At 34.7% G+C, this 17,060-nt stretch overlaps 2 protein-coding genes across 9 annotated transcripts in view; one reads left to right on the plus strand and one right to left on the minus strand.

The window, feature by feature from the left end:
- Positions 1-17,060, minus strand: part of SUPT3H (SPT3 homolog, SAGA and STAGA complex component) — a 275,033-nt gene that overhangs the window by 255,731 nt on the left and 2,242 nt on the right. For all 6 annotated transcript variants that reach the window (XM_086743502.1, XM_086743501.1, XM_086743503.1 and 3 more), the window contains one exon: positions 8,483-8,577. In XM_086743502.1, the coding sequence (XP_086599628.1) occupies positions 8,483-8,577 (95 nt within the window). The remainder of the gene's footprint in view (positions 1-8,482; positions 8,578-17,060) is intronic.
- The window catches only part of RUNX2 (RUNX family transcription factor 2), a 224,149-nt gene that overhangs the window by 24,770 nt on the left and 182,319 nt on the right, over positions 1-17,060 (plus strand). The window lies entirely within an intron of this gene.

Consider the following 17,060-nt stretch of genomic DNA (forward strand, 5'->3'; position numbering starts at 1 on the left):
TTATATAACAAAGCATTTTAGGTTAAATATGCAACAGTAAATTACGTCTTCCAAACAGCACAATATGCATACTGTATATTTTTTTTTTTTTTAGTTAGCATCTAATCTGAATGACTCAAACTACATATATTATAATTATTCTGATATTCAAAACTGGATTAACACACAAACACATGCCAATCTGGCAAAACATAGTGAGCAACAAGTTCCTTGAATTTTCTAACTGATAAGAAAACACTATTTTAGCATACATACGCGCTGTTACTATCAAACAGAATTTGCATTTCTGTATTTGAAAATAAATGTAACATCTGACAGTAGAAGAAATCAGTGAGATCTTCCAGGCCGTTCAGTGCTGAACAAATTGTAAGGCAACTCAAGTCAGCGGGGTTTATCGAAATATATCAGTTGGAGAAAAGATTAGTTCAGAGGTCATACTTTTGATAATTTCACTTCACATTCAAAAGTTTAGAATGTTATTCCTCAAGGTGTTGTCATCTGAGAATGGATGAGAAATCCTAAATAAGTAGAAAAAAGTTCTAGGAACACTAATCCCTAAAAATAATTTATTTGATTGACAAGGTTGCAACAGACAATAAATAGTAGATTTTACAAGATCACATTGTGGACAGGAAAGAAAAAAAAATAAACAGTCCTATCAAGCAACATCTGTGCGTCTAAAATAAAAGTATGCTCAACCTAAACACCTCATGAGTGACCAGAGGTCTAGAACCACTCCTTACTAGCCAGTTTGAACTGGCAAATATTATTGAAAATATTACAACGTGAATGATCTTGAAAGTTGTCTGCGTTACACGGTGAAGCCCCGGTGTATAACAAACTATTCTTGAAAGAGCACTCCAGTGGAAAGCCTTCACAGTCAGCAACATAGATGTTATTCTCTGTAACACTCCATTTTATATCCCCAGAAGTATTTTGATGCAAAAGTAAAAAAAAAAAAAAAGGAAAGAAAAAGAACAGAAGACGCATTTTAAGCTCAATAGGGAAATCTGCCATTTGTTTCAGCTTCTTACACTCACATACACACACACACAATATCTTCTGTCTCTTTCCTATGGGAAACTTGTGCAGCATGATCAGTAGCGTTAGAAAGATCAAAAATGCCAGGTTAATCTTAGTAAGATGAAGTAACACTAGCAACACAAAGACAAAGCCTCACTCACTTTCCTCCATTTTTCTTGAGTACAATAAAATACCATCTCCCAGTACAACTGGCAGTCACTAGTTATCAACTTTACAAATTTCTAAAGGTATTTTTGTTAGTTTTTGTGGTTTATTAATCTGTTTTACAAATGGTGAGAGAGAAAATTTAAAAAGAGGGGAAAATAGGGAGATAGAAGATATGAACTTTGTATCTTCTATTGCTTCTGAATAACTACCTATAATTATGCTTGTAAACTGAAAATTAACAAAGGCAGAACTATGATTTGGAGTTTTCCTTAGAGCACTGCACTCCACCAACAGCAATGCCATAGACGCACAAAGTCAGTCAAAACAAGTTTCTAACTTTACTTTTCAACTATTGCAGTAGGCATTTACAAAAATAAAAGAAGTAAATACAAGTGTTTTGTCCATGCTCTGATAACTCTGAACTGAAACAAAAAACTTGTTCAAATTTGCCTTTTAGCATAAACTACTGAAAGAAACCTTTTTTCATCACCAGAATTACCTTAGAAACTTATAAGCATCTGAAAAAGAAACTTAGAAAAGGGAATGCAAGTTACTCTTAACTCAAATCTGTTGCCTATCCATACCCTTCTAAATAGAAATGTTTAAGATTTTAGTTAGCTACAGTTATTATTAGCTAACTAGTTATCTAGTTAGCTACAGCATTCACTGTTCTCACAGCTGTAAACGTACACGTATGTATAGATAGAAAAACTTTACTAAATCCTAACTTGTTCACCTCATGTAGTCTTCATTAAATTTAGGAAAGACCTTCTCTGAGGTTTTTTAGGCTTTAAAAGTATTCAGACAGGAATTTCATCTCTGAAATGATTCTTCGTCGCTTTCCCAAACTGAACACTCCACCTTTGGGTTCTTCTTACTATCAAAATTCTTGTCCTACATTCAACGTACCTGTGCTCAGTACTAACTGCTTACTCTGCCACTGTTTGCTGGAGAAAGAGACACTGAACAAACAGAACTGTTAGTAGATTGGTGATGGATCATATGTAATCTTTATCTTAATTAAATATGTTAATTCAAAGAACAAAAAAGTCAATGTGTTAGGAAAACTGTAGCCCTTTGCTTAGTTTTTCCTTACTTGATTCATGTGATATATAGATGAACAATGACACAAAAGGCACATGCGCACCAGTCCGTAAAAACTGAGAAGTACGGGACAGGAGAAAAAATTATGAATATTGAGAAAGCTTTCAAATACTTTAGTAACAGGGACCAGAGAAATATCCCAGGAGCTGGGCGGCCATGTCCAAGGACTCTTAATGAAAGAAAGGTTTAAGAACTAGTCCCAATTCTTACCACATCTCTCCCATAATTTGCTACATGTTAAAAAATTCTTATCACATCTCTCCCATAATTTGCTACATGTTAAAAAAAAAAAGAACAGATTATAAAAAACAAATAAAAAGGGAATATGAAGGTTTAAGATGTCTGCTGCACACTACAGACTATTGGAGTATATTAGAGATGGCTATAAGCTACAAGCTAGAGAAAGCTGAAATAAGAACTGTACTCAAAATAAGAACTGGACAGACTTTCCCTGTCTGGAAAGAAACTGTCAATTAGCAGCAATACTAAATTTCATAATATATCAATTGATACTATTATTTTAATACTAACTACAGCAAATATAATGAATAACCAGAAAGTCTTTCATAAAACCATCAGAAACATTGTTTTCTCCACTACCTCCATCATTAAATTTATCTTTATAACCTTGTAACCATCAAATTGTGATTGTTGGTACAAAGTCCAGCAATCTTAAGAGCTAATTATGAAACCAGGCTTAATTTATATTATATTATATAATTTGTATTACATACAAGGAGGAGGAAAAAAAAGCAGCTTTTAATGCACCTAATCCAGAATGTTACTAGACATAATCTGAGTATTGTGTCTGAATATAGTTCAGCCTCTTGATTCAGTTTAAGTAATGTATTATGAAGCTGATGATTCATGTTGTCACAAGCCTGAAAGATAAATATGGCCATCCCTTTACTTAAACTATTTATTTTTATAAAATTTTGATATCAGAAGAGCATCCAGTTTAAGCAGATATTTAAGGTTTTCTTCCTACAACTATGTCCTCACAGCTATTTCCCTGCACATCAAATGAATTCCAGTAACTTCAGGAAAGCTTTACATAGCCCATTCATGCATCCACACTGATGGTCTTCAAGCTATGGGCTTCAGCCCACAGAAATAGCAAAACTAGATCAGATCCTCACATATTTGCATTTTGTTCTGAATTAAAGCTAACAGCATTTTCAATTTGCATTAGTGTGGTAGCACAGTCTACCATTACCAGCAATGCTGCAGACTGAGGCACAAAAAACACACACTCTACAATATGGAAGTTTAACTAACTAGTACTTCATACAATATAATTCAAAGATTTATCATCAATTATTCAAATCCTACAAATCCCAATCTTACAAATGTTTATCTGTCCTAAAAATCACTGGAACATGCAAAGCTAAACACCAGGTCATCCTCAGGATCAAGTTGTAGGGTGTAGGAAACTGAAGTGCTTGATTTAGTTTTAAAGATATATTTGCCATTTGGAAATTTTACTCACATGATTTTTAAAAGTATTCTGTTGAAAATCACTGAATGGTTTGGGGTGGAAGGGACCTTAAAGATAATCTAGTTCCCACTCCCCGGCCACGGGCAGGGACACTTTCCATTAGAAATTCATTTCCACTATAACTTCAACTTATCTTGCGTAGGGTCTCTGTATATGAGTTTTCAGGGGAAAAAAAAAAAAAACACACACTGAACCAATGAAAACAACTTCTCAATTCACTACAGATCATGGTAATTAGTATTTTTGTAAATAGTTAAAATGGAAAAATCAAGATATTTTACTACGGGTAAAAAAATCCAGCCTCTTCATCTGCAAATTGTTCAACACAAGCGTTTAGGACATCACAGTTTCCAGAAATTCACCCTGTAAGTAATGCTTACATTACAAAATAGATGATCTCAACCAAATTATGAATTTTAATGGCTAGTGTGAAATTATCGTGGTTGTGAATCTACTGGGCAGAACTATAATTTAAGTGCAACCAACTTAAGTTTAGCAGTTAGGCTGGAAACAGGTTGTAGATCAGACAAATGAGGCTACGTAAAACAAACCCCAGCAAAATGCACTAGACATGCTGAAAACTTTTTTAAATTATTAACACCTACTGCTGTAGGTTCTATGGTAACATAATAAAATACCATAATACAAATAAAAGATGTGGGAGTCAGAGCAAAAACTACATAACATTATGCTCTTCTAAATGATTAGATAAATTTCAAATAATTCCAAGGTCTTAACAATTAAAAGCCAAACATATCTATGTAAAAAGTAGCGCACTGCAAATTGATATCTGTTTGGGTGGTCTTTGACAGTCTGATACTTTTAATTAAACCTGTATTCCTCTTAGTGTAAACAGTATATTAAGTACTATCACCAGTTGTAGTTAATACTATTTACATAGGCCTCAGAACAGATTTCTTTTCTGAGAAACAAAAATGTCTTCATATCCAAGTAAATATTTTAAATATTCTTAGTCAGTGAAATAGAGAATTATTTTATTTGTAAATATATATATATATTTATGCAATAAAAAACTTACATATTTTAAGACAGTTTTTCTATAGTATTTCGGGATTTCATTTCAGGACACCTATATATTTCCCACCTTCTCAAATAAATCAGAAAAATATTTATGAGCTGATCATAAAAACACAATTTTACAAAAGGAATCAGTACATTCTCTAATGCTCTGGTTTAAAAATAGGTGTAGAAGGCGTAGCACATGAATTACAACCTCGTTACCTTAAATGGGATTACTCACAAGCTTAACATTGCATATAAAGTTAAGCATTCCAGGGAATCAAACCCCAACTCAACACTTAAGTGCTGTAAATTATAAACTAATTGAAGATACCCGCTTCAGACTGTGAGGCACTGTTACCCTCAGACTTCCAGATCTCACTCCTGGGTTATAACAGGATTTGATATTCTACCTTTAAAGGACAGTTTGTCTACATTCCTTCTGCCTTAAAGTCCCTAAAATGCACCAGTCCATTTTTTAACATCAGCACAAACTATAAAATGTCATTTTGGATTAGCACCCAATGTCTCTGTAGGACTTATTTCTCACATGTTTGTTTTCTCACTGAATACATATTTTTTTTGTTGAGAAAGGCAGGACAAGATAAAGTTACTCTTCATACCACTCCACATGAATAGCAATCCATAGGAAACAGGTGATCCTACTCAACTTCACAATAACAAACTACACAAAGATAGACTCTATTTTCTTTTCTTTAAGAAAGTCGTTACCTTTTGTGTATGGTTATGCTCCAGCCTTTAATATTTCCCAGGATCTTAAGATGTCAGCATGGATTTGTTATAAATCGCCGAAATGGGAGAATCTGTAACTTCCTAAATTATGTAGTTTATAAAAAATGTCAGCTTCTGTCAGAGCCTGGAAAGTTCTTTTAAAGTGGTAACTTCATTTTGCAGTCCTGGCCAAAAGAAACAGCTGCCTTTTTGTCTCCACATGGTTCATCCCTGGCGCTTTATCATTTCAAAAGTCTCATTTTTTTTTCCAGCAAACAATAAAAAAGTAACTTTTCAGTGTGCTGATGACATTCAAGGAATTTCTTCAGTTTCTACTAGTTTAATGAAGCTAAGAAAACTGTTACTCTAAAGCACATAAGATCTGTTTGCATAGCTTTCAAAGTATAACTGCACCAGTTCTGAAGCAAAAGGAAAATGTTTATTTCTTCCATTTATATGGCCAACAATAACTTCTACATTCTGACAGAATCACGTGTATACTGGCGGGGAGGGTAGATTCAAAATACTTTATCAGGAAGTCCACAATTAAATCAAATGCAGGCTCCCTAGATAGTGATCCGAATTGATGCACAGGCTTCTTCGGCTCCAAAATTCACGGCTGCTCTTTTGTTTTTTGAACACAACTACAGTTATTTTCTCCACCAAGAACAACACTTATATTTTCCAGTGTAGATTTCTATAATAGATGTGAACAATAACTGAACAGAATTCTCTTGAAGGAGAGAACTAATATTTTTCTATCTGAAAGGAATTCAACACAGTAAACCACCAGGTTTGTAACAAAGTATTCATCTACTTTAGAAGAGTCAATACACAGGAAACAGTTCATCATCTTATTTACATTATACTGAAAAATACTCTAGTGGAACATATGCCAAGCTCACTAACGACAATCTAGTAGTCTCTTAAGGACATTTAAGTGAAAACAAAGCTCATGTTCTACTTTTGGACTGGGAATACTTTGTAGAATTTAACAGAGGCAAGTAATTCCTTTAATATCTACTGCCCATGTAGCAACTGAAATCAGAAAATGTTACATGACAGTAAAGGTAAATCTACACCACATGACAGAACAAGCAAGGCAGCATTCTTCTCACCATTATTTAATCTGTGTGAAATCCTGTATCTCCTAAAAGTAGCAGTGAGGAGCCAGAGGAGATTGTTAGGAACTGGTTGAGTGTGAGAGAGCTGGGAAAGTAGGGGGACTTGCTTTATCATGTCCATAACTTATCAAAACAAAACAAAACAAAAAAAAAAGGCAGTTCAAACACAGCCTAAAGTGACTTAAAACACCTTTTTGTTCCTAAGTTAACTTCTTCATAAGTACAAAAAAAAAACAAAGAGCAAATCTAGTGTTATAAAGCAATACTAAAATGTTACATATTTCATTACATTAAAAAGTCAAATGCAGTTTTTATGTGGGTAAAAAATTATTATCTGTGGAAGCCTGAAATAAAACCTTAACATCTTTATGTTTATGGAAGGCTGCTGGCAGAAGAAAACATTTATATATACTTACACATATTTATAAATATACAAATACAAATAAAGCTTTAACATTCTTATCCTAATCTTCAACTCTAACACAATGGAAAGGGGAAGAAGGAGAGTAGAACATTTCAGATAAGACTATCTAAAAGTTTTAAGTCACATAAGGTAATATATTAAAAGTCACATGGAAACAAATTAATAGATATTCAACGATTAATGACCTAAAGCAAAATTATGTAAAGGATAGTATCATTGTAACAGTCAGGATACATCCACAATTTTAATAAATAAAATTTCCCTCTCATTAAAACATAGTTGCCCATCTATGGGGCAGAAGGTGGATGTTTTAACTATTTTGATTTTTATATTCCTGGTTAAAAAAAAAATTAAAAAATTATGAAGCAACACTGTCAAAAGAAGCTCTCAAATATGGAGTGTTTTCAATGATCCTGCCAAAATTAAGATCAGTAGCCCAAAATTAATTCCCTGATAAGTTCATCCTACTTCACCTCATCCTGTCTTAAACAACATCCTGGACAGTTTTTCAGAACTCAGACCAGTGAATAGAGCCAGCGATTACCACTACCTTTTGAAACCATGGATTTATGTCTCAGTACTCTGGGACTAGCTTTCTTTGTTTCCTTTTCAACTCTGACAAATGAACAGAGGGAAAAATCCTTTAAGATACTTCTGTAAAATTTCATAAAGCAAAGCTCCCTTTCATGTGCAGCTGACCTCAGCAATTGGCAAACGTGCATCCTCTCCCCTCTCTGTAAGTAACATTTATTATCATATATTTTTAAAGAATGTACAATTTAGACATAAGGCACTACAGCCAAGCTATCTGCAGCCTGAGAGGTTAGACATCTTTTAGCTCTTGGCTGAAACATTCTTTAAAGTGTTTGATAAATCAGGAGCACGAATATGCACGGAAACAAGCTCCCCCGTGTCCCCATCCTGACAGTATAGTGCCTTGGACACACATAGAAAGGGGAAAAAATGCCATGTAGTGCCAGGAGAAACTTTTTGATGAATATGTTGCTTTCCACAAAATGAAGATTTTCAGTCAGCCCATTGTAGTAGGTTACCAGTCAAGATACAGACATGTTCTACAGAAGGAATCCTTCTGATTATGCAAATATCTTTAAGACTGACAAAACCCACCTGTTTAAATAAATTCTAAAGTAATACTAAAAATGCATTGCTTTACTGAGCAGGACTTTCTCTCCTTTCAATACAGCATGTGTTCTTTATTTATCTAACTCACCTCTGCATATTTTACAAATCAGAAGTAAAATACTAACACTTCCATCGCTAATATCTGTTCTTCTTTCCCCCCATCACCCTTATACACACATTCTAAGAACCAGCTAAAAGATGCATACAAAATGTAGATATTATCAGATATTCTGACTCATTACTTACATCATACTTTGCAATTCAGGCGCGAAGCTCGTTGATTTTCTTCCACTGCTTGAAGAGGCAACCGTTGACATCGGACTAGCCACAGTGCTGCTCATCTAAGTAAACAAAGAAATAACAGCACTTAAAATACTTATATTTTATTTTAAGGAGAGCACATGTATGCTTCGCAGTAGATAGTGAAAAGGGAAGAAAAGCTTTTGGGGGTAGACTTGAATGCAAAGATTCTGCATGCAAAAAGAAGCCTATCTGAGACACTGTAGAAAACATAAGAGTTGATGCTTACTGTAACCAAAGTACTGGAAATATGTGCTATTTTTAAAAATATCATCTCAGCGACCCATTTAGAGGTACCCTAGGAGCACCAATAGAAAAGTATTAAGGTAAAAACACTTATTCTGGTATACATGGTATTCATAGACATCAGTATCTCGATACCCAAAACATCTTTTTCTATTCCCATGGTATCCTAAGCACTAGGAAATCACATCCATACTATCACCAGTGAGACTAAGAGGAGTAAAACAGAATCTCAGAAAAAGCCAGATAAACTTGATGAGCATAAGATCACAAGCTTCCTTTGTAAAACACCAGGTTTAGGTACACACACTACTTAAGTCTTCAAAATAGAAATGCATTAGAAAGAGTGGGACCTGAACATCATCATAATACTTATAGGACTAAAAGTACTATATTTCTTTGTACAAAATGTTACGGCTTTTCCATACAAATTTGTCATTAAAAACTCAAAACCAAACCTGGGATAGTTCTATTCTTATTCTATGAATTAACTAATGCGGCTTCTTTTTCCTCTTCCATAAAAGGCAAGTCAAATGCCTTTAAACAATTTCTTTTTAAAAAATAACTTCATTTACTAAAATACTATCAAATCAAAATTTATTTAATTACTGAAAACTCTATAAATATAGAATAGGGAGTTTCATTTTCCCTTCAAGAAATTTTTTAACAAAGAACTGCATACACTATGCAAGTCTCTTGACAAACAATATATTCCAGCTACATTTCTTCCTCTTTCAGTTTGCTGCACACTAGTAACACTTGACTTGTACTGCTCATTTCTTGTACTGTTAGTAGTAGCAGCAGTAATGACAATGAAAACCATATGTTAATACAGTTTGCTTTGCTGTAAGACCTCTGAAGACATCCAATCTTTCTCCACTTTTAAATACTACAGTAAACATAGATCTCTTTTCTAAAAAACAGTCTAAGAAGTACATGACCAGATTTATATTAAATGCCATTAAAAGCACTGCAATGACAAAAATCATGCTTTGGTTTAAGAAAACTTGTAATAGTCTAAATAAAAAGCATAAGATACTTTAAAAAACCAACTGAAGAATTAGAGGTTTGAAAGGCTAATGACAAAACAGCATAAGGAAGAACAACAAAAATCACCATGTTCATGCATGTAGATAGAAGTTTACATTTTTATTAATGCTTTCAAGTAGGTTTTCACAGACTTCTGTTCATCTTCAAGCAGATTCTAATTTAGGTCCCCATCCTGCAAGCACTTATGCACATGTGTAACTTTAATCACAACTTTACTCCCACTGAAGTCTGATTTTAATCACGAGTAGTTACACAACAGGCTTACGTGTTGGCAGCATCCTGCCATAATCAGCAGTTACCAAAGAGTCACATAATCTAAACAGTCAAATTAGTGAGTTAAAAAAAAAAAAAAAAAAGTAAAAAAATCTGCAATATGAAGGAAGGTGACAGTATTTCTAGGAAAGCTCTATGTAGCCAGGGAAAGGAGTGAAGAGGAAGCTGCAATGGTACCCAGGAATAGCCCAAAGATTTGGAAATTTTTATGTGTTTTACTGTTCATTATTTGATCGGGACTGATTAAGTTTCATTTTAGTTGCTATATATTTAAATCAAATATCACGGTACCAATATTCCTAAATATAAATTAAAACACTGTAAACTCTATATTTCTCTAGAGTCTGGGTAAAAGTAGTTAGGGGGATGCCTCAGTCAATACTCTCTAAAAGAGCTGTAGAAAAATTCCTAAAACATACCAAGCATATATGCCTTAAAGTTTAAAAACTGAATAACATACAAAGACTTAAGTTTTTTTAAGTTAGGGTGGTTTTTTTTTTTCCAACTAACTACATCATTCAAAGCATATGGCTTTTTTTTTTTTAAAGCCAGGACAGATATTTTGCTTTATCCATGAGGTTCTGTTCTGCTAATTTATGAAGCATTCTCCCAAAATTCCCAAAAAAACATGGGACACAATTCCATAGTTGCCTCCTCATAGTGTAACATTTGTGATGTTCCTGCCATCCAAGTGGACAAGAACAATTTAATTAAAAAAAAATTTGGAGCGCTGTACATCTCTAAGTATCAGTAGGTTTGAGAACTGAAAGCTTATTAGCTACTGCTTCACTAAAAACTTGGTCTTCCTATTGCAACCAAATAATTTAACTTTCAAATCAAGCAGGTGTACAGCATTTTCTTGACATAAAAAAGCAACAGCTTGTCAGGCTTCATCAGACCCCTTACAATAATTACTTCCACAGCCCACATTTTGTTTGATGGTTTAGATAATTAACTTCTTTACACATCAAAGTCCCATCGCCCGTATGTTCTATTTCCTTTCTTCCGGACATTAAAAAAATTAAAAAAAAAAAAAAAAAAAATCATTCAAAAGCAGAAGCACTCTCAAATCAATTTTCTTCAATAAGTACAGCAGCTAACTCGGAACTGAAAAGCCTACTGTAATCTTCAATGGGTCAATATACTGTATTTGTTTTAGTTCCAAACTGAAACGCAGCTGTTTGCCATATTCTGCAAAATGAATTCAGATGTTCAGATTAGGTCACAGATTATTTCAACATGCCATATTTTAATCATGAACTCCAGCAAGAAGATAACTTCTGATTAACACTATTTGAACTAGTAATTATGAGTTCCTATCCAAATAGATGCAGTTTTTACAAATTCTTTTCCCATAAGTAAAATATTGCAATCAAATGTATAATAAAAATATACATTTAAAAAGCATACATAATCATTAATATAAATATTTAAAAGTATCTACTGTAATCTCAATGTCTTTTACATTAAAGAGTCACAACAGAAAACAGGAGTTGGTCCATATGAATCCACAGAACAAGACAGTTCTCCATTGAGGGAAATAAATTCTGTCCTTTCTCATCACATTTAGGCCCATCCTTCTCACCACGGTAAGATACCTGGGCAGACTCCCATTTCATAGCCATCCTTCACGTCCATGCCCACTCTGAAGTCACCCAGCAACACTAACTCACACTGCTAGTTGTCCAGTCAATACGCTATCTGTACAATCCATCTATTTATTCAAGATCCAGTTGAAAGACGTGAAAGAACTGAAATTCTACTGCTCCTAAACCTTGAATTTCATAGACAGGCTATACATCTAGGCCATAATTGTAGAGTCTCAAATCTCTGAGCTATTTCATATCATTTGAGACATACATAAGCAGTCTTAAAATACACATATATACACACTCAACACCTCCACCTTTTGAAATACTACTCAAATACTTTCACGAACCACAGAGAGGTGGTGGATGCCCCATCCCTGGAAACATTCAAGGGCAGGTTGGACAGGGCTCTGAGCAACCTGATCTGGTTGGAGATGTCCCTGCTCCTTGCAGGGGGGTTGGACCAGATGATCTTTAAAGGTCCCTTCCAACCCAAACCATTCTATGATTGCCAAAATGTCACATGAGGATATGAGAGTAGAGTGCATCCACACAGTACTGAAGAGTCCTCCAACACACCTGTTCAATAGTTGATCTAAACTCAATCAGGAAGAGCAAGCATTAGTGTTACTACAACTATCACTTCACAAAAAAAAGGACAGGAGTCTAAACCATGTCAGTTTAAAACAAAAGTGGATTCCCACAGATTTTATCTGATGTCTCTGTTATAGGCTAAAGAAGGTAAAGAATTAACAAAAAAAAAAAAGGCAAAAAAAAAAAAAAAAAGCACTGTCCCTGCATCAATTTTTACATTAAATAATATACTAGAGTAGAATTTACTGTTACTATGACTTAATTCATTAAACATACATCTAATGTGGTTACTGCATCAGTCCTCTTTTCTTGCCTTTCATAAATACATTTTGCATATAACTTGAAACTATGCAAACATTTAAAGACTGACAAATTTTCATTTCTATAAACCCAAGCAAAACAGGAAGGAAATAAAAGTCAAGATGACTATGAATTAACACAAAATTAAAATTAATTCTTTTGTTTTCACACCCTCTACTTCAGAGTAATTAGATTAACTAGTCTGTTACCACTGAGTATTTTACTGCATTCATGGCCTCATCAGCAGACAACAGAGTACAAAATAACAGTCTTCTAGGATTGGAGATGTGAGAACTTAATTAACTACAGGAAATACAGATTTTTGACAAAAACAGAACAGTAAGTTCTGCTGAACATATGCAAGACTGGCTTTCTAAGCATATGGTCAAAATTCAAAAAAAAAAAAAAAAACCAAAAAAAAAAACCCGCAACAACCACCAAAGACGTTAAAAATCCCAATAATACATAACCAAATACTGGAGTACATAGATTATTTTGCTGGCCACCTGCTCTCCCAGTAGCATGGAATAACTGAAATTAGAACATTAAGTATTAAGTCTTTCAGTTCTGACCCGTTCAAGTAGGGTGGAACTAGGAACTCTCTAAAGGGTCTCAGATAAGCACAATGCATGAATGGCCCAGATTTTACAACAAATTAATGATTCAAAATGTATCATGAGACTCCTTTATCATTCTCTAACCTGTTCAGGTCCCAAAAAAAATAATCATCTTGTGTAACAATTGAGAAGCAGCTTTGCTTATAGGCAATGAGATAAATAAATTCTGTATTCCGTAAACACAGCCTCTTAAAAGCCAAGCAGACAAAGCAAAGGCACAAACTTTCAAGGAAGAGCCAGGCTGAATCCAGGATTAGAAGCAATCTGTGGGCAAGCAGTGACACATCTGTATCGAGTCTGCACACAGTAACATTGTTCAAAGCTAGGGATACAGTCTCAGCTGTCTTTCATTTTTTTAATTAATTAATAAAGTATCACAAAGTGGAATGCATGCACTATTCATGCTAAGGAGAACACATTACATCTGCTACCGCTGTTTCCATTTATTACCTGATGGACTAGATGCTTATGAGAGTTTTATTTCAAAGTGAATACCAGAAAGAAATACTCGTCCTATAACTGTCAATGCACAGTCCAGCTTTCACCACCCAGACAAATAGGCATCTCGTCTTTAACTGTGACACTGTTTCCTGGAACTAAACGTGTTTGGAAGGCCCACACAAATACAAGGAATACAGCTGAACACCACTTCCTCCTTTCCATTTATAAGGCAACTCAGTCATTCATTTCCATTTAGAAGTCACAGAAGAAACATGCAACTCTGATAACAAGGGGTAAAACAAATTTTCAGATATGTGTAGTCATAGATTTTGGCCCAAAAAAAATAAAGTGCATCTTATTGAATTTATTTCTAAAACTGTCCTGTTCCTAGAAATAAAATAATCCTAAATGTTCATTTCCACATCTCGTAAGAAAGTATATTTGTGCATTAATTTTACTGACCTTAAATAAAGCAGTAAACAAGCACAGCTCTCTCTCACTGACTTTACAGGGAAAGAAAAGTCACTAACCAACTACAGACTAAAGCATAACTTTCCAACTCTATTCTGCATAATAACTGCTGTATTTTACTTAAAATTACTCTGCATGTCCTCATATTTTAAGCTATTATTTGTCCATCCGTGAGTTAGACATGACAGTTATTTAAGCCTCTTCTGAAACAGACCACAGAATGGTCTGGACTACTGAAAGAATATTGATACACAGATGTAACTGTTTGAGTTGAGATTGAGAGACATACAGCATAATCTTAGGTAAGCGGTATGCCTCCACATCTGGAGAGATTTACAAACACTTCTCATAGTTTCTAACTGGAGTCTAATCAGAGCTCTGTCCTTCCCCAGAAGCGATTTATTTATTTTTAACCAAGAAAGCAGGGAAAAAGAATCTAATGCATATGCCCACCTCCCTCTGAACTTTTTGCAGAACTCCATGCCACAGTGAGCAGTTAATGGTACTGCAAATTAAGCACCAATGACTTTTTTCTTCCTTACTAAAAATGCTTCAATAAAACAATGTAAAAGACCAGGCGACCTGTAACTAACAGCAAAGTTTCCATAGCTTCCAGAACCCGGCTCCTCTAGCCATAATTTTGTTTGGACTAGCAATTATTTTTTCAAAATCCATTACTTTAGTAGTATTCTGAATCTTCTGTATCAATTATTTAATAGTCGTACAGACATGCAATTTAGTGACCATGACTTTCCTGTGGTAACCACTGACAATTTTCAATGAAGTAAATATAAGGTGCGCTTGCAAGTCTTGCAACAACAAAAAAAAAAAAAAAAACATCTTCAGATTTTAGGAACTTACATACTGGACTCTAGCATGCAAAGGTGATCAGATCTCAAACTGTAACTTGCTCAGTATTTTGCTTTTCCTCAAGAGTAAAACATTTCTACATGAATATGCAGATACCAAGTTAGTTCTGCCAGTATGCTCTACTGCTTATTTGCCAACAAGCAAATCCATTAGTCATCATGGTTCTTACCTACCTTTAGTTCCATCTAAAGTAACTTAAACTTTAAGGTTTAGCTAAGGCAGCCGGATTCTCTGTAAAACACAACCAAGTTTACCCCCTTCTTACCATTACTTTCAAACCATACTGTCCCAGGTACAATTTCTCTCTCTAGACCTTCACCTGCCTTCAAGAAACGTTCAAGAAACGTTTGGATGTTGTGTTGAGGGATATGATTTAGCTGAGAAGTATTGGTGATGGTTGGACTGGATGATCTTTTAGGTCTTTTCCAATCTTGATAATAATTCTGTAATTCTGTAATCTCTTCACCTCCTTTCCAGATGGCATTGTTTTCCCAGTCTATCACACTGATTACATGGATCCCCCTCATTTCACATCACCCTGAGCCGTGTTTAGTTCACCATTTGAAATACAGTTAAAATCATTTCATAACATAGTTTCACCCTGGCCTTAACTGAACATTCTGGCATATCAGGTATTTCATACTTTGCTCCATTGCTGCCCTCAAGTTCAGGCACTAATATATGTATCAAAATTTCCCAATCAAGAATGACTAGACAAATACCTAGCTGAGATTATAACAATTTTCTCCAATTCTTATTGTTGAACTGTTCCTCTCATTTCTGAAATCACTGCTTGCCATCATAAGTCTAAATCCTCTCAATCAGAAAATGTCTACCTCTATTGTTGCTCATTTGCACAACACCTATCACAAGTAAAACTACAGGAAAAAAAAAAAACAGCCATGGCTTTCACATCAATTAAAAGCACGAAAATTAGTTCTTAAGGAGTAGGTCTAATAATAAGTCAGTAACATTCAGGACACCAGCCCCATTCAGGGATCACAGAGTCTCAGATGATGTCCAGTAGGTTTCTGCTAAAATGTATTCTTGTTTACTTTAAAATACCCTTTTATTTTTCTTTGCTACTTAAGCACATGATTTTTAAAAGCACTGAACACTGGAGAGTTGTATTGATAACTCTTGTGATTCACCTGAGAGGTGCTAGCAAGAGAGTTAGGCCAACACCTAGGTGCTTTAAATCACGTCTTTCATATAACCTCTTGGCCTCTTTTTACCCTTAATATTACTTCTTCTGTGACAGTTTAAGGAGCTGTGTGAACTAGAAATTTTGCAGCTGACTCCATGAATGTCTGATTGTGATCAAATATAATACTTCAAATATATGCAAAATACAGGGGTAGAGAAAAGCCAAAGATTATTTATAAACAGAAATTTATTCTGCATTAGCTTGCAAACGAGCACTTACTAAGATTACTTCAAATTAATAAATGATTACAAGTAGCACTATGAATGCCAAGTATCTGAAACTCAGATTACAGATCTAATCAATATCATTTTCAGTACCTCTGACATGCAGTTTTCTGATCGGCTCCAGATAAGGCCGAAACTGAGTCACTACTGCCTGGTTCCATGAGAACACGGGCCTAACTAGTTTCCTTTTCTTTACCTACTTTGTGTATCCGCACATTTGGATATTTCACCAATGCAAGAGGAGCATCAACTCAATTAGTTTCTATGGTATAATTACACTGCTTGGGTTTGGCCTCATGCCTTAAAACACCCTTGCAGTAACAACCTAGAAAGACACTGTCTAGCTGGTCTCATTGCTTCAGGGCATCACATCAGAACGACAATAACAACGCAAACAACGTTCAGTGTTGCTCTAGACTGGGAGTTACTGCAAGTAACTCTTAAAACACTTGTAGCTTACTAAATTACAGCTTGCTTAGGCTGACAAGTTACTAATTGACTAATCAGATTTCAGACAGCTCCATTCTATGTTATTCAGAATTGAGCCCATGAGACTAATTCAGTTGGTTATGACACTCAGAGACTTAGCAAATAATCTAAAGGCTACTGAATCCTGTTAAACCTTAAGCACTGTTCCCGAATCCA

Source organism: Chlamydotis macqueenii, chromosome 3 (genome assembly GCF_036417535.1).
Source record: "Chlamydotis macqueenii isolate bChlMac1 chromosome 3, bChlMac1.mat, whole genome shotgun sequence".
Classification (NCBI taxonomy): domain Eukaryota; kingdom Metazoa; phylum Chordata; class Aves; order Otidiformes; family Otididae; genus Chlamydotis; species Chlamydotis macqueenii.